Genomic DNA, 22874 nt, shown 5'->3' on the forward strand with positions numbered 1-22874 from the left:
GGGAGCCGGCGCTGAAGAGCGCGTGTGAATGTGTGTGTGTGTGTGTGTGTGAATGTGTGTGTGTGTGTGTGTGTGCTTGCGCGGGAATATGGGGTATCTGAAAAGCAGTAATAACCAAGTTTGCAAGAGACGCGAGACCTGCGGAGCTTGGACACAACTGTTGCCAGGACTACGGACGCCCCGCGCTGATTGGCTGGGCTCCACCACGTGGCAGGAGGCCCGCCCGGAGAAGACTCGCCAGACCTGGAGATCAGGAGAGACAGCCTGGCTCCCTGCAAGGGTCCTGGGAGGGGCCGGGAGCAAATGGTGCAGAGCCTCTGGCTCCGCAAACAAACAAACAAAACCCCATTGGATTTCTTAGATTGGCCCGTGGCCCCTCAATCTGGAGTAATAAATCCCTGGTTTCCCCCTAAACCGTAGGGACTTCAGCAGGTCTCCCGTTTAGAGGGCGTTTAGAACACGCCCTCCCTCCTCCAGGTAGACCCCTAGTGAATCCTGCACGAATAGAGGCAGTGTTTTTTGTATGCTTGGTCCCCGAAATACACGATGCCATGCTTTGGAATGATAGAACCTGAGAAACATTGGGTTGGCCAAAAGGTCGCTTGGAATTTTCCATGAGCTGAAGAAGCCCGAAGGAACTTTTTGGCCAATCCAAAATGTGACCTGTCCACTGGACAGGCAAAAGGTGGTCTTATTCACACAATGGAATATTAGCCATTAAAAAGGAAGTACTGACACATGCTGCTGTGACAGGCTGACACTTGGGACCCTTGGCTGCAGTGCTTACACCAGGACAAATGTCTCCTTGAGCAACTAAAAATATAAAGAAACTACGTGAAGTCGCTCAGTCATGTCCGACTCTTTGCAGGGACTAAAATGAACAGGTAAGGGGTTTCTTGCTCGGGAGATGAAAATATCCTGGAGTTAGTGATGACTGTTGCACATTATGAATGTACTAAAAACCACTGAATTGTGCCCTTTAAAAAAGGTTAAATCAATTTTGGGGGGGCAAATTTTGTTTCAATAAAAAGTTAGAAAAAACCCAAACACTTGAGGGCTTACTCTGTATAAAATATCATCCTTACTGAAATGCATTATTATTTTTTAAACTGTTTTATTTGGCTGTGCTGGAACTTCACTGTGGCGTGTGGAATCTAGTGACCTGACCAGGAATCGAACCTGGGCCCCTGCAATGGGAGGGTGGAGTCTTAGCCGCTGGACTGACAGGGAAGTCCCTAAAATGCATTAGTTTCGTAACCCTCTCAACAATCTGAGGTCTTCTCTTGGACCACCCCTATGGGCCACATTAATGCCCATATAAGCCAGACTCCATGTAAACTATTTCATATATTGACTTAATAATCATAACTGACCCATTCTAAAGAGAAGAGGGAACAGGTACAGAGACCAGGTCATCTGCAGGAAAAGGGAAAAGGCAGGGCTTGATATAGCCTGGGGTCCTGATGCAGAGCTTCCCTGTGATGTCCACAGGCCCACAATCCTGATGGAGATGCTGGGATGGGACCTGGGCCCCGCCACTGCTGAAACCCAACTTTTGCCTGCCCTACCCTCTGACCTCAGCTGTGGCCAGGGTTGTAGGGGACTCTCTCGACTCTTCACCAGTGTTGGGTATCTTGTCCCCACACCTTAACCCTTCTGTTTTTTCATTATTATTTATACCTTTCTCTGTCCTGTGAAGGTCCCCAAAGAGCCAGCACAGACTTTCGCACTTGGTAAATTACTCTGGTGTCTGTTACATAAAAATGTGATGGGAGGTTATGAAGCGGATGCTTGCCTTGTGGGCGGGTGTGTGGCCAGTTTTCCAGCTCTGTTCAAAATCCATCCTTCTCTAAAAAATGGAACTCATTCACTGAAGTGGAAACCAGTACTCTGCAGCAGCGTCTCCTTGTTCTGCTCACGCTCTACCCTACAACAAAAGCAGTTTTCCAACAATATATTTTTCATTTATTCAATCAGCTTAATTTGCAAATTATGCCTTTAGAAGGTTGTTGCTGAACCACGTTAAGATGCCGGGATTCTTGGCCTCTGGAGAATTCAATCTGGGGCCAGTGACGAGGCTTGATCACTCAGAGCTTTTGTGTAATAAAGGTTTATTAAACTACAAAAGAGATAGAGAAAGCTTCTGACATAGACATCAGAAGGGGGCAGAAAGAGTGCCCCCCTGCTAGTCTTTAGCTGGATGTTATATAGCTACTAGCAGTTTGCTAATTAGAGAAAGGGAATGTCTCAGACTCAGAGTATGGCACCAGGCCCCTCACCCACAACATGTATTTTGAGATAACATTGGCACCAGGTGAGTCATCTCAGGCCATAAAACCACTGACATGAATCTTGAAGAAAGGCAGATTTCCAAGCAAATACAGTTTCATTCACATAGATCAGGAGAACAATGTATAACATACTGGTTTGTCAAGTTGGTTCTGAGCCTTTAGGTGGAATCTAGGGTAAATACATAGTATATTAACATAGCTTAAGACAAATATTTCCATAAGAAAAATGCACTGGTTAGCTCAAGCAAAATGCATTTCAGAAAAGCTAAGTTCAGGTGGAACCAGGTGTCATGATGGCAACACATAATTTTAAGATAAACCTCTTTTTAAATTCATATAGAGAAGGAGAAATAATCTTAACACTTGTTTCCTCCTGCCACTTGAGAGAGAAAAAAATGTCTGACACTTGCAGCCTATTTCCTGTTTGGAAACCCCTGGCCTCCCTGCCTGTTACCCTCTCATCTTAAAATGATTGACAACTGAGGCTTGATAACTTAGATTTTCATTTATGAATTCCTTCTAAAGTAAATGTTTTAGTATTTGGGTTATACCATGATAATGCCTGTATTAAAAATGGCATAAAACTAAAAAGGTCCTGTCCTCCAGCTGGAAGATGAGATGGGTAAATGCTTGAGTTTTCACATGGGGATCACAGTGAACGCATGAGTCAGAAGGCAATACTTGGAAACATAACTGCAGGCAGGTATTCACACTAGGTTATCAAATGGATGCCGGGGTCAAATCTCCAATTCCTAAAAGTCAACAGAGAGTCCTTAAGAACACGACAGGGACTTCCCCGGTGGCTAAGACTGTGCTCCCAATGAAGGGAGCCTGGGTTCAATTCCTGGTTGGGCAACTAGATCCTTCATACTGCAACTAAGACCTGGTACAGTGAAAAAAACAAATAGAAGGAAAGGGCCTATAAACACACACACACACGCACGATGACAAAATAATCTTACTTTTCCTTGGTGGTTAGCGTTTTTTTTTTTTTAGATGAGTCTGGAGTCTTGGAAGCTTGAATATACTATGTTTTCCTACAAATGGACCTTGAGAGCTTGTTTGGAGGTCCTAGCAGGGAAGTGCAGGTACTCATATATCCTTGATCAAAGAATGGTCCTCCTCAATTGGGGAAGGTTGTCCTCTTCAGCTGAATATGCAGCTCGCCTAGCCAATCAACCAGTCAAATCAACCCCGGCAGTCAATGGGGTGACAGATGACACGGCCAGATCACCCTCACAGGTGTTTTTTAATAAAAATATTTTTATTGATAGGGCTTCCCTAGTGGCTCAGTGGTAGAGAATCCACCTAGCAATGCAGGAGACGCAGGTTCACTCCCTCGGTCAGGAAGATCCCCTAAAGGGAGGAAATGGCAACCCACTGCAGTGTTCCTGCCTGGAGAATCTCCATGGACAGAGGAGCCTGGTGACCTACAGTCAGACAGGGTTGCACAGAGTTGGACACAACTTAGCAACTAAACAGCAATGGTATCATTTTCTACAGAAAGAGAGCAGAAAGTCTAATCTTCCCTCAAACAGGGTTGACAGAAATTTGCTTTATATTGTCAGTAACTAGGAAGAGTTTTTTCCCAACTTCAAATCACATTTCATTATTGGAAAGTCATATACATTTACATTTTTAGGACTGTTGTCAAATAACAATTTATTTTTTCTTAAATCAAAAAACTCTTAAAACATGGTCCAGCACATTCCGTAGCAAAGATCTACCAGTGGCACACACATTAAGAAAACAGTAGGTTGGCAGTCGTTGGGCTGATTAAAATCTATACACCTGGAAAGGTGGTTGTGCTTAACGGAGCTCTGAAGAATCGAAATGCAAAGCGATGTATAAAACACAAGTCTGAAAACTTCAAAGAGTTTTTAAGATAGACTTAATTTCTCATGGTTTTCCCAAAGCCAGTCATGATATTTATTTAACTTATGGTCTTCAGGGTGTACCTGGAAGAAATACAGCACAGGAGACAGGTGCCTTATGTAAGTTTGTCAGAAATGCATTTCTTAAATTGGCTTTTTAAAGATATAGTGGTGGTGGTGGTGGGGGTGTATTTTCCCTGGTGGCACAGTGGATAAGAATCTACCTACCAATGAAGGGGACATAGGTTTGATCCCTGGTCTGGGAAGATCCCACATGCAGAGCAACTAAACCCACGCATCACAACTACTGATGTCCAGGCACCCTAGAGCCTGTGCTATGTAACAAGAGAAGGCACCGCAACAAGAGAGGTCGGTGGAACGAGAAGCCCATATACCCCAATGAAGACTAGCACCCATTCACCGCAACCAGAGAAAGACCACACAAGGCAGTGAAGACCCAGTGCAGCCAACAATAAGTAAAATAAATTAAAATTATTTAAAAAAATAAAAAAAGGTGGGAGAACAGTACCTTATGATACTATACCTGACAAATTACAATAATCTGTAACCTAACGGGATTCACGAATGTTTAGAATTACACCTTACATCAAAGGAATCCTTCACAGTTTACAAGATACTTTCCAGTTTGGAACTGATCTTCCCCAGGACTCAGTGTGTGAGGCGGTGACAACGTGAGTCAAATATCAATAGGCTATTTTTCCAGAAGGAGGTTATAGACCCTGAGAGTTTTAAACAACCTGCTCAGGTCACAATACCTGGTGAGGCAGGGTTGGGTTTGGCTAGACTGAGCAGCTAAATGCTTCAGGGCAAGTCACAGACTGAGGGGGCAGTGTGCCAGGCTCTGAGGCAGTGCCTACCAGTGGCCAGGATGCCTCCCGGATGCCTGCAGGCTGGGCATGCTCGACAGAATGGGCAGCTGATGAAGGAACCACCGACTATACAAACTGAGACCACCTAATCCCACACCTGCCTGCTCTCCAGGGGTGGGCTTGTGAAGGTGAGTACGGCTACGACATGAGGAAAACCACATCGGGCCTAGAGACGGTATGTGAATGGGAACGACAGGAACAGGCCCAGCAGAGGCACGCCGATGGGGTCACTCAGAGGCCAGGGAGTCTTCATCAACTCGGGAAAACCTCTAGACCCTCTCCTGCCATCAATAAACCCCAAGCCTCCACTACCCCTCCAGCTTGGAGTGAAACTGGTTGTGATCGTAATAGCGAGTTAGGTCCAAGAAATCGTCTGAACCACCACGGTTAACTTATTTTGCCCCAGAGACAGAATGCGCTGGAGCTGGGCCTTACCTGCTTCCACTCATTGACGCAAAAAATTCGGTACGAGTCATTGCCGTATTTGCCAATCCCGTGAAGCTCGATCGGGTACCTCCACTGTTTTGTCAGATATTCATCTGAGAATACAACACCCCACACATCAGGTCAGCCTCTAGAAAAATCCTTTCCCTAAAAAGGAGAAAGGGACGGGAAAGCATGTCTCCTAATAGCCTCAGTGGTGACTGCTTCCTTCTGAATTCCTGCAGCACAAGTCCTGTTGGCTCCGCTCGTGTTATCACGAACTCTCTTATTGTCTTGAGCTTGGCTAAGTGGACAGAGGTAACATCCCAGAGGTCAGCTGGACTTTCTGCTTCACTGCCTTCTTCCCCTAATCCTGCTCACACAGCCTGACCCAGTGCTGGGCAAAGATTTATCTCCTGGGTCAGTGAGATACCGTGGTTTGGGGCAAGTGAACGATTTTCAAATGCCTTTGGAGCTTGGGCTGAAAGATCTCTATTAATGTCGCAATTGAGGACACTAAAATTTAAGGTGCAGCTCTCTCTTAAATAGGCACATTTTTATGTTTTCTCTTTTGGGTGTATGGGTAAAGTTACCAGAGAACTTGATAATGGTTTTCGCTCGAAGATCGTAGAGACCAAGAGGTTTAAGAAGTTCTGAAACATCTCTCCAGTCTGCGGTCCTTGCAGCCTCAGCAGAAGGGTACTTCTCCAGAAACTGCCAGAGCACAGGGATGGCCATTTTGCCTGGGAAGTAAAAATAAGGATGCGATTACATGCCTCTGGATGGGTTGATTTCAGGTGCAGGTACTTCCTTGTCTACAAATCTCAAATGAAACTGAAGTGAAAAGTGTTTCTTGCATCTCCACTGAGCCATCTGGGAAACCAACATCTTCTAATCGATGGTTTAACAAGAAAGAAAGAATGAAAACAAAAAACAAAAAACTCTCTATATGAAACTTGCCCTGGTGACTCAGATGGTAAAGAATCTGCCTGCAATGTGGGACACCTGGGTTCGACCCCTGGGTTGGGAAGATCCCCTGGAGAAGCGAATGACAACCAACTCCAATATTCTTGCCTGGAGAATCCCATGGGCAGAGGAGCCTGGCAGGCTACTGTTTATGGGGTTGCAAAGAGTCGGACACGACTAAGTGATCTAGCGTGCACAAGAAGACATTACCTAAATAAACAGCAACCATTTTCAGGGTCAAAACCTAACATCATTAACCTATTTGGTTAGTTGTCCAGATTACGCTGAAATCTGGCCTTGCATGATGTCAGTGTTTAAATTATCAGATCATCAGATAACTGGTGTAAAAGCGTACAGAACACAAAGATGCCAATGACATTAAAGAAAGCATTCAGTGAAAAAGAACTGCATTTCTACATGACAGAGACATGAGGAATGTCAAGTAACTGATTTTCACTGATGACCAAACATAATTTGGAAGCAGAAAATAAATGACAATTTGCTCCTTAATGCAAAAAAAGGCTGGTAATAGAGACACAGATATAGTACTGGAAAGCAATTATCCATTAATTAAAAATGAATGTTTAATTATTAAAAAAAAAAAAGCTGCTAGAGGTTATCTAGTCTAACTTCCTCACAGGTGAAAAATTTGAAGATTAAAAGAAGGCCTCACCTGAGGTCAAAGCGTCGGACACGACTGAGCGACTGAACCGAGGTCAAAATCAAACCTGAGGCCAGGCCTCCTAAACAATTCTCCTCAACACAGAGTCTCTACCAAGACAAAGATGAAAAGAATCCCAAACCTGAGGTCCGATTGAGAAATATAGTTGCAATGAGGAGCTTCCACGGATCATGAAAAAGAGTTTCCTGGACGAGATTAAAAGGTGACCGCGGAGGTGTCCACTTCTTAAAGGCCTTGCGTCGTGGGGGGCTAAGAGCTAAACAGACACACTGTATCAGAGCTGAACACCTGACGCAGATTTAAAGTCTGGCTTTCTGATGGGAAAAGGCATACCTTCTTTGTTGTATTTGCTGGAAAAATACAGGCTTGTTTTCCTTTTTTCTATTTGTGTTCGTGGGACGGTGTCTTCTGAAAAGGAAGTGTGAACATTGTTTATAGAATCCATGGTTCAGTCTACAGAAATATTCAGGACTGCAAATAACAGTCCACTACTACTAAAAAGTGTTTAGAATGCCCCAGGTGCTACTCTAAGCTTCACAAAAATTAACCAATTTAACCCTACTAATAACCTAGGAGCTAGGCAGGTACTATTTTATCTCTACTTTGAAGATGGGGAAATTGAGGAACAGAGAAGCTAGGTAACTTGCCCAGAGTCACACAGCTAGTAAGTGTCAGAGCTGCAATCCTTTTTTTTTCTTTCTTATTAGCTATACTTCTTTGTTCTATTTAATTAGTGGTTAGAGCTAAAATTCTAATCCAGGCAACCTGGCCCCTGAGTCCATGCCTTTAACCACTCTACTAGTTCTCTTTATGTTCAGAGTTCACTATTTTCAGAAACTGGAAATAATATTGAATATTTTAAATTATGACATTTGTACAATGTGGTCATTAAAATATTTTAAGACTGGATCATGAATTTTTTCCCATGTCATTAATTTTTAAGTGAAAAAAGCAATACTCAACACATGATCCCAATTTAAAAAAAAAAGAAAAAATATGATACTGATTAGAAGGAAATAAACCAAAATGATACAATGGTTGTTGTTAACTTTTCTTGTAATTTTCTGTATTTTTCAAATATTCTGCAGTGAATACTTTTATCAGAAAAACAGCAAGAAAGGATACAGGTAAAACAAAACCTGCAGAAAAACCCAAAGATTTGGACCTTACAACACCAGAGGCCACATCTACTGGGATGTTCAATTTAACAAAGACTCTTTAACCACCATTATTAGGCCTCTCAAGTTTCTAAAATCATCACATTTAATACTCGCTAGAGCCATACCCTCTAAATTTGCATGTCAGTTAATAATACCTTGTGTTTGTCTAGTATGAAGCCATCTTTTTCACTTCCCATTTTACAACACTCATGATGGGAAAAACAGGACTAGTGAGGGTTACCGCTTGTTATTTTACAATTGAACTCTTAAGGCTTAGAAATTAAGCAACTATCCGAACAACAGTGAGACTGACCATAGATTGGGATACGTATCCACGTCTCTAGGTAATCAGTCTGGGGTTTTTTGCTATTCTAGTTTGAATACACAAAGCCCAGTGGAAAGTAAAAAGAATTAGAACAACAGAAACTGCTCTTACTACCTACTTGCTAATTTCTTCTGCGGATTCCTATAAGTATATGCTGTCTAAGCCTTCTTATTAATAGGAGACTAAGTTCAGTTCACTTGGCAGTTTATAACTAAGACAATGGGCAAGTCTTTACTACTCCATCAGACACCTATTATTACCTATAGTAACCGTATCATCTCATGTTAAGAGTAGACTTTATGCATGCGATGAATAGAATACTTCTATTTTAGTCACTAAAGGATGTTTTCAGTATTTTATTTGCTCATTGGCCTAGCAATAAATCTACATAAACTTCAAGACTTTAGGAAGCTCAAGGTCTTTAAAGGACAGATCTGAAGAATTTTTATGCAGTTCCTAGGTGTATGTGGTCATCTTCCATTTAAGGCAGAGAAACTCCAGGCACAGCAAAGACATAATAAAACCATGAGGGGGACCAAGAGAGGGAACCAAGTCTAACCACCTGCTCTACGGGTCTGTCCACGCTGTCTCCCCATAGGACTTGAAGTAAAATTACTATTCTTCTTTAAAGGAGTTATTCATTATATCATAATGGCATAATGAATAACTAACAGAGGCTGCTCAAAGGTCTCCTTTTCATCTCCTATTCACTGAAGTATCATAAAGGCAAAACTTCTAAGCCCTGAACTCTGTATTAAGAGTGTATTACAAATAATAGATGAACTATGTGATTAGTTTTGAATTATTTAGAGCTCTTAAGCATTTTAGAGTAGCATTCCAACAGAAAATAAAATGCAAAATTAAACTGGAAGTCACATAAAGGTAATAAGTAACAAGGGTGCAAAGAGAAGATACTGCCTAATCTCAAACAGTTTACATATAAAAGGAGTCTTCCTCAAACCTCACAAGGGCAGCCTTTTTTTCCCGCTCTAAAGTTATAAGATTACTGGACAAAAGGGAAGAAGGGAGAGCACTGCTGATAGAGTCCCAGGTGTTGGACCGGGAGCCACGGTAGCAACTGTCTGTGGCACAATTATCCTCTGCTGGGGGCATCAGAGTGGCAGCCCGCCGATTCCTTCTCTGCCATGCCAAAGGGCTTAAACATCAGTTAGACAAGCACTAGGACCAACTGGTAGGATGTATCTGATAACAGGGCTCAAGAACTTCATTCTGTTCCCACATCCTAACTGGCTACAGGGAGGCAGTGCAAACTCATCGCGCCTTTAACAGCACTTAAGCGCACTGAATACCTTGAGATACTTTCGCAGATGTAGGGTTTTTCTCTGTTTGTGAGCTGTCGTCTGTTTCAGAGCCACCTTCTGAAATGTCCATATGCAAATACTCCTTCCTCTCTGCAGCTTCTACTTTGGTTCTTGTTTCCTCAGATTCTAAAAAGGTGTCCTCACACTGATTGTTGGGTTCCGCTTCTTTGGCCGAACATAATTTGCTTACGATGCCAGAAGGGATCCGTTCAACGTCTGGTCCCAAACATGACGATTTTTTTTTACCAAGCCTCTCCTCTTCAGTGGTCACACCAAGGGCCTGGTCGCGGGCTCTGGCATCAGAGATGCAGCAAGTTCCCTCAAGGTGACTTTCCTGTGCAACAGGTTCACTCTGAGATGCTCTATCACTTTGGACAGGATCGGGAAGACCCTTGCGGCACCCTATTTTTGTTTTCTTATTTTGAATCTCTTTCAAAACAGTCACCTTTCTTTTGGACTTTCTAACCTTTCTGGAGGCAATATCATGAACACCCTCATCTTCTTTCAAGTTAGGTAGTTCTCCGCTAACCTGCAATTCCAAACAAGCACTTGGCAGGGGAAACACATCTTTTTTCCACCTGCTCCGTGTCCTGAGGTTCCGGTTTGAACTGTTACTTTGGTGTTGCAGTTGGAATGTCAGAGCTGCTGTGTTTCGGCCTTTACATCCTGACTTGATGCTCCCTTCGGGACGTACACTGAAATCAAAGTCTTCTGGCTTAAGAGAAGTCTCTCCACTTTGGTGAAGATAATTAACAAGTGAAACTCTGGATCTGAACTTCTGTCCCTGTGGGCTAGAAAATGATATTAAAGGACACTTACTGCTAGTAAATAAAAGTGACTTTTAAAAAGAACTGCGTCACGTTTCAGATGTTTTATTAATAACCTCCAAATTTTGCCATGGACATTGCTATTTAAAATAAAAAACTGCTAAAATGGTGCTTTTAAATAGCTTCCTTTTTGATAACACAATTTTACAAATATAACTCAACCAGTCTTCCCAGTAGCCATTCGCAGTCAGAGAAAATGTTAAGTATTTGTCCCCAGCTCACCTGATATAACTAAGCAGTGACAATGAAGGAACAGAATCCATGATGGTTTTATGGTTAAGACAGAAAAAAGTCAAAATTTCTGCTATGCTTTCCTACCATCTGTCTGGACAAAATTATTTGGCTGTACTGTCTTTACGACTCTGCATGCTCACCTGATGAAATATACGTCGTATTTGCCTGCTGTTTTCCCAGATACCCTTTGCTTCACAACTCTTTCCCATCCACACGGTACAGACTTTCGGCACTCTGTCATTGCGTTCCTGCCAGACTGAGCAGAAGCAATAGGCTCTTGTAGCGGGAGATTACATTCACTGCTGCTTTTCATCACCATTTGCTTTTCATCCTCTCCCACTGTTTCTGACCCCAGAGCAACATCTTCCTCCCTGAAAAAAACCGAAGTCCAAGTGATTAGCTCATTTAAAATTAATTTGATTCTGCTTATTCAGTTTCAGCCAGTGACAGAGAAGGAACTACATGGACTATGGGAGAGGTTAGAGTCAGTATGGATCAGTCATGCTATGAGAGTATCTTCCTATTTTTCAACACCTTCCCGTCCTCCAATAGGGGTTAAAAAGGGCTTGAAATCTCTGCACAATGAAAAACTCAAGCAATTTGCTAGAAAAAAATTTTTTTTGTTAATCATTGAATAGCACCGTTATAGAGGTTTCTGGTGATACCCGGCATAAAATGAAACATATGAACAAAGAGCTAAGTTTTTAACCTGGGAATACACAGAAACGCTTAAAGGAGTTATTGAGATACTTCTTTCACCCTCCCCCCCAAATAAGTGAGGTAAAAATTGTAATATATGCGCATTTTGGGGGTGGTGGGAAAGTATCTATTACTTTCATCAGAAGTTGTAGCCCTCAAAAAGGTAAAGAACTTCTGATATAGAATTTTCAAATTCTCATTCATTCTTGATCTGATAACCTTGTGAAGGTAGGTAGGATAAGGATTCCTCTCATTTTATTGATAAAACTGAGTGACAGGAAGATTGTTACTTGCAGAAATGATTCCAGAACCCACGTATACTTAAATCTTGGTCTAATACTTCTGTCCCTGTACTACTGTTGGGTATCCTAATCACTCAATCATACATTTTCAAAGTTGGATGAATGTCTAGAGAGTCTGTCTAACCAACTTCCTTTCTACAAACAGGGAAACTAAGCATGAATCAGTGATTAACTAGAATTAGAATCAAGGTCTTCTGATGCAATTAGGGGTTAAATAATTTGCGGGATTCGGGGTGGATCTTGACAAATTTTACCCTTCACAGCTTTGGTGATAAGGAAACTGAGTTCTGGTGAAAACAGCACAAACTTTAAAATCAACCGAATGTAGTCAAATCCCAGCTCTTTCATTTACTATCTGTGTGATCCAAGAGCAACTTACTCAACCTCTCAAAGTCTGTTTATCCACCTGTAAAAAGGAGATGATACCTGTTTTAAGGTAGTTCTGAAGATTACATTTTTTTTTTTGAAGGGGGAGTACGTAAGTCATCTTAGCCCCATCCCGCGCATACACAAGGACTCAATGACAGCAGCTTCCTGTGTTACTTTCTCACAGCACCCATTTCTCGGGCGCTGCTGGCTGCTTAACACGACATCTCCTCCAAAGTCTTTCTCAGATCCTCCAAGATGACTGATGATCCTCCAGTCAGATGACTGACTCCCAGGCAGTCATCTCCTTGCACCAGAAAACCTCCCAGCAACCTCGTCCAGCCTCTGCTTGCAGGAATTAACCCTGGCGGCCTCCAAGGCTCCATCCACCCTAGCTGAGAAAGGCCCACCCACCTTCTACTTCCCACCCCCACAACCAACACTCGTTATACAGCTGGTGAAGCTGAGGCCCGAAAGGGGACAATGACTTGCCGGAGGTCACACAGCCGGTCTGCGACTAGGCGCTCACGGTCGACGACCGAGGGGGCAGCTCCGCAGTCCCCCAGGCTCGGACTCTCCATCCCAGACGTGCCCCTCAAGTGGGCTCCGGCGGCAGCAACAGGCCGAGAGGGGGCGTCGCTCTGGGTGTGCAGCGGAGTAAGAGGTGAAATTTTCTTCAGTTCGGAGCGCTAGCCTGGAATCAACAGAGGAGTGCAGTGAAAGTCTGTCCGATTCCTCAGCAGCTTTCCGGCCGCCCCCTCGACCGCAGCCATTTCCACGGCTCAGCCAATCAAATCCTTCGTCAAGGAAGACGCACCGTTCCGACCAATCGCGGACGCCTCTAGGTTCCGATTCCACCGTTCCAGCCCTTTAAGACATGCGCACTCGAAACGCTGTCGCGCGCGCAGCTCACTGCGCATGTGCGTTGCCAGGGGTAACGCAGGTAGACAAAGTGGCTGGCTGAGTGAGGCCTGTTGCTGAGGCGGGGAGGAGGGGCCCGAGGCTTCAGGGAAGCCGCGATGAGGGCCGTGTTGACGTGGAGAGATAAAGTCGAACAGTGGTGAGGAGCGGGGCTGTCCGGGAGGAGCGGGAGGCCGAGGGCCAGCAGGGATGGCGGGTGCCTTGGCGTGTATCCCGGTGGTTGCCAACGGCAACGGGCCTGCGGCCTGGGCTGAGGGCACTGAGTCCCGGGTCTAGGCGACTCCAAGGTCGCCCTCCCACCCCTTTGCAGATGAAGAAACTGAGGCCTGGAGTGGGAGCGAGGGGATGTACCACGTATGAGGTAGCGGTCTTTGGAGGCGGCTTTACACGTCCTCACAATCTGATCTTGTTGCCTTACTCAAAAATCCATCCTGGGCTCCTCGGTGTTTTCCCAACTTGACAACTTTTTGCCACATCCACGTGTTGCCTATAGTCTTGTTTGTTTTTTCTCAAAATTGACTTATTTTTCTTTAAATATGATTTTACATTCTACAGGGAACCCTTATTACTCCGTATATGAAAACCGGTAGCAATCGCTGTAAATGTAAGATAACTGTAGGATTTAAGGCAGGGAGAAACAAAAGGAGGTTAAGAAGTTGTACCTAGATACTGTTGCTAGGGAACCTTTGAGCCTCAAGGGTACTGTCTTTAAAGCTGGAGATTTAGCAAGTGTGGTCGGAGAGGTGCTTGAGATGAATAGCATCAAACCAAGACTGTCCTGTGTCTTGTGAGAAGGTTTGCAAGAGTCTCGAAAGAGAATGACTGTCTCACGTTGTGAGTCAATATTGTTTAATGTTCTGTTCGATTTTTATCACCTAAATTCATTATTTTATCACCTAAACCATCATTGAGTGGTTCTATGAAGACCTACAAGACCTTCTAGAACTAATACCCAAAACAGATATCCTTACAGGGGACTGGAATGCAAAAGTAGGAAGTCAAGAGATACCTGGAGTAACAGGCAAATTTGGCCTTGGAGTACAAAACGAAGCAGGTCAAAGGATAACAGAGTTTTGCCAAGAGAATGCACTGGTTATAACAAACTCCCTCTTCCAACAACACAAGAGAAGACTCTACACATGGACATCACCAGATGGTCAATACCAAAATCAGATTGATTATATTCTTTGTGACCAAAGATGTAGAGGCTCTATATAGTCAGCAAAAACAAGACCGGAAGCTGACTGTGACTCAGATCATGAACTCCTTATTGCCAAATTAAGACTAAAATTGAAGAAAGTAGGGAAAAACCACTAGACCATTCAGGTATGACCTAAGTCAAATCCCTTACTGTTATACAGTGGAGGTGACAAAGAGATTCACGGGATTAGATCTGATAGAGTGGCTGAAGAACAATGGATGAAGGTTCGTGACATTGTACAAGAGGCAGTGATCAAGACCATCCCCAAGAAAAAGAAATGCAAAAAGGCAGAATGGTTGTCTGAGGAGGCCTTACAAATAGCTGAGAAAAGAAGAGAAGCTAAAGGCAAAGGAGAAAAGGAAAGATATACCCATTTGAATGCAGTGTTCCAAAAAATAGCACAGAGAGATAAGAAAGCTTTCCTCAGTGATCAATGCAAAGAAATAGAGGAAAACAATAGAATGGGAAAGACTAGAGATCTCTTCGAGAAAATTAGAGATACCAAGGGAACATTTCATGCAAAGATGGGCACAATAAAGGACAGAAATGGTATGGACCTAATAGAAGCAGAAGATATTAAGAAGAGGTGGCAAGAATATACAGAAGAAGTAAACAAAAAAGATCTTCATGACCCAGATAACCACAATGGTGTGATCACTCATCTAGAGCCAGACATCCTAGAATGTGAAGTCTAATGGGCCTTAGAAAGCATCACTACGAACAAAGCTAGTGGAGGTGATGGAATTCCAGTTGAGCTAGTTCAAATCCTAAAAGATGATGCTGTGAAAGTACTGCACTCCATATGCCAGCAAATTTGGAAGACTCAGCGGTGACCACAGGACTGGAAGAGGTCAGTTTTCATTCCAGTCCCCAAGAAAGGCAATGCCAAAGAATGCTCAAAATACCCGACAATTGCACTCATCTCACATGCCAGCAAAGTAATGCTTGAAGTTCTCCAAGTCAGGCTTCAACAGTACGTGAACCGTGAACTTCCAGATGTTCAAGCTGGATTTAGAAAAGGCAGAGGAACCAGAGATCAAATTGCCAAGATTTATTGGATCATTGTAAAAGCAAGAGAGTTCCAGAAAAACATGAGCATTCCATGAGAGTTCCAGAAAAACTTTTGCTTTATTGACTATGCCAAGGCCTTGGACTGTGTGGATCACAACAAACTATGGAAAATTCTTCAAGAGATGGGAATATCAGACCACCTGACCTGCCTCCTGAGAATCTGGATGTAGGTCTAGAAGCAATAGTTAGAACTGGACATGGAACAACAGACTGGTTCCAAATTGGGAAAGGAGTACGTCAAGGCTGTATATTGTCACCCTGCTTATTTAATTTATATGCAGAGTACATCATGCAAAATGCCAGGCTGGATGAAACACAATCTGGAATCAAGATTGCTGGGAGAAATATCAATAACCTCAGATATGTAGATGACACCATCCTTATGGCAGAAAGTGAAGAAGAACTAAAGAGCCTCTTGATGAAAGTGAAAGAGGAGAGTAAAAAAGTTGACTTAAAACTCAAGATTCAGAAAACTAAGATCATGGCATCTGGTCCCATCACTTCATGGCAAATAGATGGGGAAACAAGGGAAATAATGGCAGACTTTATTTTTTTGCGTACCAAAATCACTGTAGTTGGTGACTGCAGCCATGAAATTAAAAGACTCTTGCTCCTTGGAAGAAACACCATGACCAACCTAGACAGCATATTAAAAAGCAGGACATTACTTTGCCAACAAAAGTCCTTCTAGTAAAAATCTATGGTTTTTCCAGTAGTCATGTATGGATGTGAAAATTGGACTATAAAGAAACCTGAACACCGAAGAATTGATTCTTTTGAACTGTGGTGTTGGAGAAGACTCTTGAGAGTCCCTTGGACTGCAAGGAGATCCAACCAGTCCATCCTAAAGGAAATCAGTCCTGAATATTCATTGGAAGGACTGATGCTGAAGCTGAAACTCCAATACTTTGGCCACCTGATGTGAAGAGCTGACTCACTGGTAAAGACCCTGATGCTAGGAGGGTTTGAGGGCAGGAGGAGAAGGGGACGACAGAGGATGAGATGATTGGATAGCATCACCAACTCTATGGATATGACTTTGAGCAAGCTCTGGGAGTTGGTGAAGGACAGGGAAGCCTGGCGTGCTGTAGTCCCTGGGGTAGCAGAATCAGGTGCTACTGAACTGAACTGAAATTCATCACATAAGGTTGCATTTGGGGGAATACTGATTTACTTGGGAGTTTTCCACAGCCTGACTTTCAAAATCTTTCTTCATGATCTTTTCAGCTTCATTATGAAGCCTCTGTTTTAGCTTCTGGAACAGGGCCATTCCCCCTCTGTCTTTTCTTAGGCCTCTCTGTGTGAGGAAAGCATGCCTTCATCTCACAGTGAAGTCCTGAATGTCCTTAAGGCTCCCTTTGGAAGTAGTTGCTCTCTTTGTACTCTGTACCAGTAATAGCTAATGCTCACTCTGTGCCAAGCACGGGTTAAGAACTTCATATTTTTTATCTCATTGTCACCTCACAACAACCCGCTGACATAGGTACTGTACTTATTTCTGTTTTACAAAGGAGGCGACTGAAGCACAGAGAGGGTATATAATTTGTCAAGGTCACACAGTAAGTGATGGGGGTAATTTTCTGCCTCTCTCCAGAGCCAGTGCTCTGAACCACTGTATTCATTATTCTCAGTGTTCCAGGGAAAAGCAGGCTCAAATGCCTGTAGGAGTCAAGCAGGCAACAGAAGTAGGAGATGTTTATTTGTATCTTAAACACAAGGAATTGTCTGTTTTCCGTAGGGGTGTTCCTCTTTCCTGTACTGCTCTTTTCTTGAAACATATGGCCTTTCCACTGTATCTTTCACTTGTACTTTTAAAGAGATTTGAGTTAAAAAAACTTTTTTTAAACTTATCTTTTAACTCTGTTATAAAAGTGCTCGTAGTACAAGCTGCTGATAGCTAGCAACTGAGCACTGGATTTGAATTCTGGCTCTAACTGCATTGAGTGCATGCTCAGTCCACTCAGTAGCTGTTTATTTTCAAGCAGGTTAGTTAATTTCTTTTCACCTGTTTTCTCATTTGTGAAATAGATATAGGGTTGTTATGAAAATTAAGGAAGTTAACATGTGTAAAGCATTTAAACTGTACTTTGCACACATGTAAATAAATGTGCTTAATAAATATCAGCCACTGTTTTTAAACTATTGAGAGCAGCCAAAATTTGTTAAAATTGATAGTAACTCAGGAGAGTGGAAGGAGGGATAGCACGGACTCTAGAGTCAGACCTGAGTTAAAATTCTGGCCCTTTCACTTGCTGACTCTGTGATGCTGGGCAAGATACTTGACCTCTCTGAGCTGTGATGTCCTCGAGAGAAAGTGAAAGTGTTAGTTGCTCAGTTGTGTCCAATTCTTTCCAACCCCATGGACTGTAGCCCATCAGGCTCCTCTGTCCATGGAATTCTCCAGACAAGAATACTGAGGTGGGTTGCCATTTCCTTCTCCAGGGGGTCTTCCCAACCGAGGGATCAAACCTGGGTGTCCTGCATTGCAGGCGGACTCTTTTCCACTAGCGCCACCTGTAGTCGAGCAGTAATGCTTACCTCACAGAATTGTGAGGACGACATAAAATAACGCATTTGAAGAGAGAAACACGAGGTGTCTCTGCGGTAAATGCTCTTAAGTAGTTACCAGAATGTTTTGTTTGTGTGCTTTTGGCCACACCTTGAGGCTTGCGGGATCTTAGTTCCCTGTGCTTAGTCCCTCAGTTGTGTCTGACTCTTCGTGACCCTTTGGACTGTAGCCTTCCAGGCTCCTCTGTCCATGGGGTTTTCCAGGCAAGTATACTGGAGTGGGGATTTTCCCAGCCCAGGGATTGAATCTGTGTCTCCTGCATTGCAGGTGGACTCTTTACCGGCTGCGCCAGTTCCCTGTTTGCTGTGGTTAAGTCACTAAGTCGTGTGACTCTTGGCGATCCCATGGACTGCAGCACGCCAGGCTTCCCTGTCCTTCACTATCTTCTGGAAAAGTGAAAGTGAAGTCACTTGGTCGTGTCCGACTCTTTGTGACCCCATGGACTGTAGCTTACCAAACTCCTCCACCCATGGGATTTTCCAGGCAACAGTACTGGAGTGGGTCGCCATTTCGCTCTCCAGGGGATCATTCCAACTCAGGGATCGAACCCAGGTCTCGTGCACCACAGGGAGACTCTTTACTGTCTGAGTCACCAGGGATGCCCTCACTATCTCCTGGAGTTTACGCATAACTCATGTCCTTTGATTCGGTGATGCCATCCAACCATCTCATTCTCTGTTGCCCACTTCTCCCCTTGCCCGTAATCTTTTCCTGATCAGGGATCAAGCCCATGCCCTTGACAATAAAATCTCTGTCTTAACACTGGTCCACTGGGGAATTCCCCAAGGTGTCTAGTTTTCCGTCCCTCATAGGGGCCAGGTTAATGTACCCCAGCTTAGCTTTTACAGTAGGCCGTCACGGCAGTGCTGTCTGACCCATTCTTCCTAGGGTCACTGGAACTAATAAAATCGTCTGCCCGGGGGCATTTGAGAATCTTTGTCATATGGCTGCAGTGTGTCTTCTCCAGCCTTATCTCTTGCTCCCTGTCGCCCTGCACATGGCCACACGTTTCAGTCAAATTCGGTTATTTGGATGTCTGCTGTTCCCGCCGTCCCGTCTTTGCTTGGTTGTCCCTGCCTGAAATGCTGCGCTTGCCCAGGCTCCTCCTGCCTGTCTCGAAAGCCCTGCCTTTTTCACAGATTGTGTTCTTCGTGAAGCTTTTTTCTGATCCTCTCCAAATCAGAACACTCTGTCTTCCTGCTTGGAATCCCACAATATGTGCTTTAATGTATCTCCTAAAGCCTTTGTCACAATATTATTCTATACTCCATCCAATCTAAGAAGTCACTGTTTGTAAAATATTATTTTCTGTATGATTTAAGAGAGCAAAGTATGCTGCCAACTAAACTGACACAGTATCGGTTATAAGACGCATCCCAGCATCAGAAGTGTTAAAATGTGGAGAAAAAGGTGTGCTTTCGACTTGATGACACGTGGTTCTTTGTGAGTGTGTCTGAGCCTTGCCTTCCTATAGGGTGGTCATTTCATGACAGCAGGGAGGGACTGATTTTGTCATCTTGTAGCTGGTAGTTCTTAACATGGAAGAGGCACTTGATAAATACCAGATTAATTGGAGGAAATAATGATATTTCAGTAAATGACCTGTGGATTTTCTGGCCCTTACACATTCATTTGCGTAGCCTTCATGGTTTCATGATGAGATAGTGCCCCCCACTGTTGACCCTTTGAATCGAGTCTGGCGTCTGGCTTCTGGACAAGTGGTAAGTGGGCTACAACCCTAGCTGCCAAGTGAATTGCGATGGAAGGTGTGGTGACTGAATGGAATTTGCAACCAAACGCAATTCTTAGCTGCTATTTTTCTTCCTCCTACGCAAGCCGTGCTTCGTAATGGACATAGCATTTGCTTTCCTGGCTGATAGCCAGCCTCGTCATTTTGGCTCCTGATTGTCCGTCTGCCTTGCCTTGTCTCCTGTTTAGTGTATATGACCTCGCGTTCAAGCCTGATGGAGCCCAGCTGATCGTGGCTGCGGGAAGCAGATTACTGGTAGGATTTTGTCTGCATTTCCTTTTTAAGCGCTTTTTTCCCCTCTCCCTCGTGTAAGTGCTCTGAAATTTGACCTGGTTTTTAAGATAAAAAAGGCAAGGGCGGAAAAACCAGTCATTACTTTTTAATAGGGAAGGAAATGGGCTATTTAAAACAGCTAGGTAAACTGTCTGTCAGCTAGGAACCTGTGAACAATACCTCCTTTGGAGTCATTAATCTTTCCCTTTTTACTTTGCGACACCATGAACGAGTTGAAAAATAATTAATCAAAATGCCTTTGAAACAGAGCCATTTGTCAGTTCACATTTGTGTCGCCCTGAAAAAATTCAAACAACAGGACTGAAGGGGCCCCCTCCATGAAAAGCCAGACAGCCTGACCCCAATTTTTAGGCACAGGCCCTTCCTAAAGAGTTCCATATGGATGTTGTTCTATTTTTCATATTTTCAAAGAATATAAGCTCCTACTGGAAGCTGTCCCAGTGTATAAAAGTCGTTTTCAGAGAACACTTTATGTTTGACCTGAGAACCTTTGCCTGCTCGCCCCTTCCTCCTGCGTAAGTCCACTTCGTCTCGCTCTCTCGTCTCTAGATGTGCAGACAGCCTGCTTTCCACTGTCCGCGGGGAAACCACATAATCTTAAAGCCCTGAGTCAGTTGTTCCACAGATGACTTCTCTCCAGGGTAAACAGTCCAAATCCTTTTAGGTTTTTCCAATAGGTTATCTTCTCCAACACCGATCCTTTCTGGAGGGTCTTGCCTTTATTTCCCAGATGGTGTGTTTTTTTCAATCTCCACAAAATTTATAGATGTCACACAGCTGTAAAATTCTACGTCCATGTTACAGCTGGGCTTTAGAACACTCCCTCCCACTTGCAGACCCCGGGTCCAGGTCTGTGACTCTCAGACTCTCGGTAGCAAGCGTGGAATGCCTCTGTGATGTCAGCGGTAGGGGCAGGGTTGCACTGGCGTTTCTTCCTGCTCGCACTGGGCTCTCTGTGCTGGCTTTCTTTGGGAGGGTCTAGCTTGATTGGTCGCAGATCCAGATTCATGCAGGGGAGTGAACCTTGCAGGGAAGTTCCATGGACTGAACTTTTGTTTCTCGAGCATTAATGGTACATTCCCAGCCACATAACGTGCAGAATCGTGGCCTCTATTTGTTGGGTTTCCCAACTTTCACAGTCAGTCTGGTTTTTCAATGTAGTTTTTACTTGGTACAAACTGAGAATATTGACACATGTTTCGGTATGAAAATAAAAATAGCAGCAGTGACCTGCAGGAATTCTGACTCGTGGGTGCCACGTGGATAATCTGTAGCTTCGTCTCTTCCTTGCCAGGTTTACGACACGTCTGATGGCACCTTGCTTCAGCCCCTAAAGGGACACAAGGACACGGTGTACTGTGTGGCGTACGCGAAGGACGGTAAGCGGCTGCTCGGCTTCAGTCTCTGTCCTGGCCTCACAGTGGCTCGTCTCTCTCCTTGGCTGTGCCCACATTGTTAGTGAGCTCAAGTACCACTTCCAGTTTCAGAAGACAGTCAATCTCTTAGACTTCAGTCATTCAGCTTAATTCCGTCATTTAAGTATTTATTGAGGCCCGTCTGTGGGCCAAGTATTGTTCTAGCTGCTTGAGATACTTCAGAGACCAAAACAAAGATCCCTGCCCTTGTGCGACTCATGTCTGTGTTGTGGGAGGGGAAGGGGAGAGAGTTTGAGGAAAGACATACAATGACTATACTAAATAATTAGATTAAACAGTATGCTGGAAGGTCGTGAGTGTCAGGAAGAAGGAAAAGGGCACAACAAGAGGGCTTGAGAGTGCTGGGCGGGTCAGGGCGCTGGGTGCAGGATGGGGCAGGGTAGTCAGGATGGCTTGTTGAGATGGGGACCAGTAAGCAAAGATGGAAGGTGGGGAGCTAGGGAAGTAAGGACAGCTAGTGCCAGGGGGAGGAGAGCTCCTCGTAGAGGGAACGGCTGTTGCAGAGGTCCTCAGGTGGCTGTGCCTTCCTGGGGCTGGGACAGAACGTCGGTGGGGAGCAGTAGGGGACGAGGGCAGAGAGGTAACAGGCGTGGGCTGGCTGGTTAACGTGGGCTGCCGCAGAATTTTGATCCTCACTGAAAATGGGGAACCATTTCTCTGAGCAGAGGATAAATCTGATCTGATTTCTGTTTTCAATACTGGGAACAGCCTGCAGCGGGTGAGGGTGGAGGAGGACAAGTGAAGGATCATCATCTTGTCATCCCGGCAGATTTTATCACATGGGTGATGGCGGCTCAGACCTCTGTGGAAGCAGAGTAGGTGGTGAGGAGTGGATAGAGCTGGGAGGCAGAACCAGTAGGATTGGCTGACAGTTGCATGTGGGGTGTGAAGGAAGGAGTCGGGGTGACTCCCAGGTTTTTGACCCGAGGGAATAAAAGGATGGAGTTGCCCTCCACTGAGATGAGGAAGGCTGCAGCTTACTGTGAGAGGTCAGGAGTTCAGTTTCAGACACACTGAATTTGAAGACAGTTGATGCTGTAGGGAGGAGAGTGGGAGATGCCAGAGCAGTGTGGTTGAGTGAGAGGAGGAGAGGAGATCCAGGGCAGAGATGGGCCTGGCGGGAAGCTGGGGGCTGTCCCTGCAGGTCCTGGCAACGGAATTTTGTCGCATCCTTTCAGTGAAGCAGGAATCAGAAACATCTGAGAGTGAGGATGGGGAAGGAGGTGTCTGAGAGTTGAGGGCAAAGGAAGAAAGTCAGTCACCACCTGCCC

The 22874-nt window shown here is 44.3% G+C and overlaps 2 protein-coding genes across 3 annotated transcripts in view; one reads left to right on the forward strand and one right to left on the reverse strand.

The window, feature by feature from the left end:
* Window positions 1-3995: 3995 nt before the first annotated feature.
* Window positions 3996-13131, reverse strand: MBD4 (methyl-CpG binding domain 4, DNA glycosylase). 2 transcript variants are annotated; one of them, XM_052640824.1, is made up of 8 exons: window positions 12854-13131; window positions 11135-11365; window positions 9922-10724; window positions 7460-7534; window positions 7248-7382; window positions 6072-6221; window positions 5491-5594; window positions 3996-4249 (listed from the first exon to the last, which is right to left on the reverse strand). In XM_052640824.1, exons 1-8 carry the CDS (start codon window positions 12940-12942, stop codon window positions 4172-4174), a joined length of 1665 nt encoding a protein of 554 aa, XP_052496784.1. In that variant the 5' UTR covers window positions 12943-13131; the 3' UTR covers window positions 3996-4171. The 2 variants fall into 2 exon arrangements, with proteins under 2 accessions (XP_052496784.1, XP_052496793.1); XM_052640833.1 differs by having other exon boundaries at window positions 11135-11361; window positions 12850-13131.
* A 188-nt stretch (window positions 13132-13319) lies between these two features.
* Window positions 13320-22874, forward strand: part of IFT122 (intraflagellar transport 122) — a 65783-nt gene continuing 56228 nt past the window's right edge. The window contains exons 1-3 of the mRNA XM_052636854.1: window positions 13320-13421; window positions 20062-20128; window positions 21462-21546. Of these exons, the coding sequence (XP_052492814.1) occupies window positions 13381-13421; window positions 20062-20128; window positions 21462-21546 (193 nt within the window). The 5' untranslated portion in view covers window positions 13320-13380. The remainder of the gene's footprint in view (window positions 13422-20061; window positions 20129-21461; window positions 21547-22874) is intronic.

The sequence above is a fragment of the Budorcas taxicolor genome, chromosome 1, assembly GCF_023091745.1.
Source record: "Budorcas taxicolor isolate Tak-1 chromosome 1, Takin1.1, whole genome shotgun sequence".
In the NCBI taxonomy this organism is placed as follows: Eukaryota; Metazoa; Chordata; class Mammalia; order Artiodactyla; family Bovidae; genus Budorcas; species Budorcas taxicolor.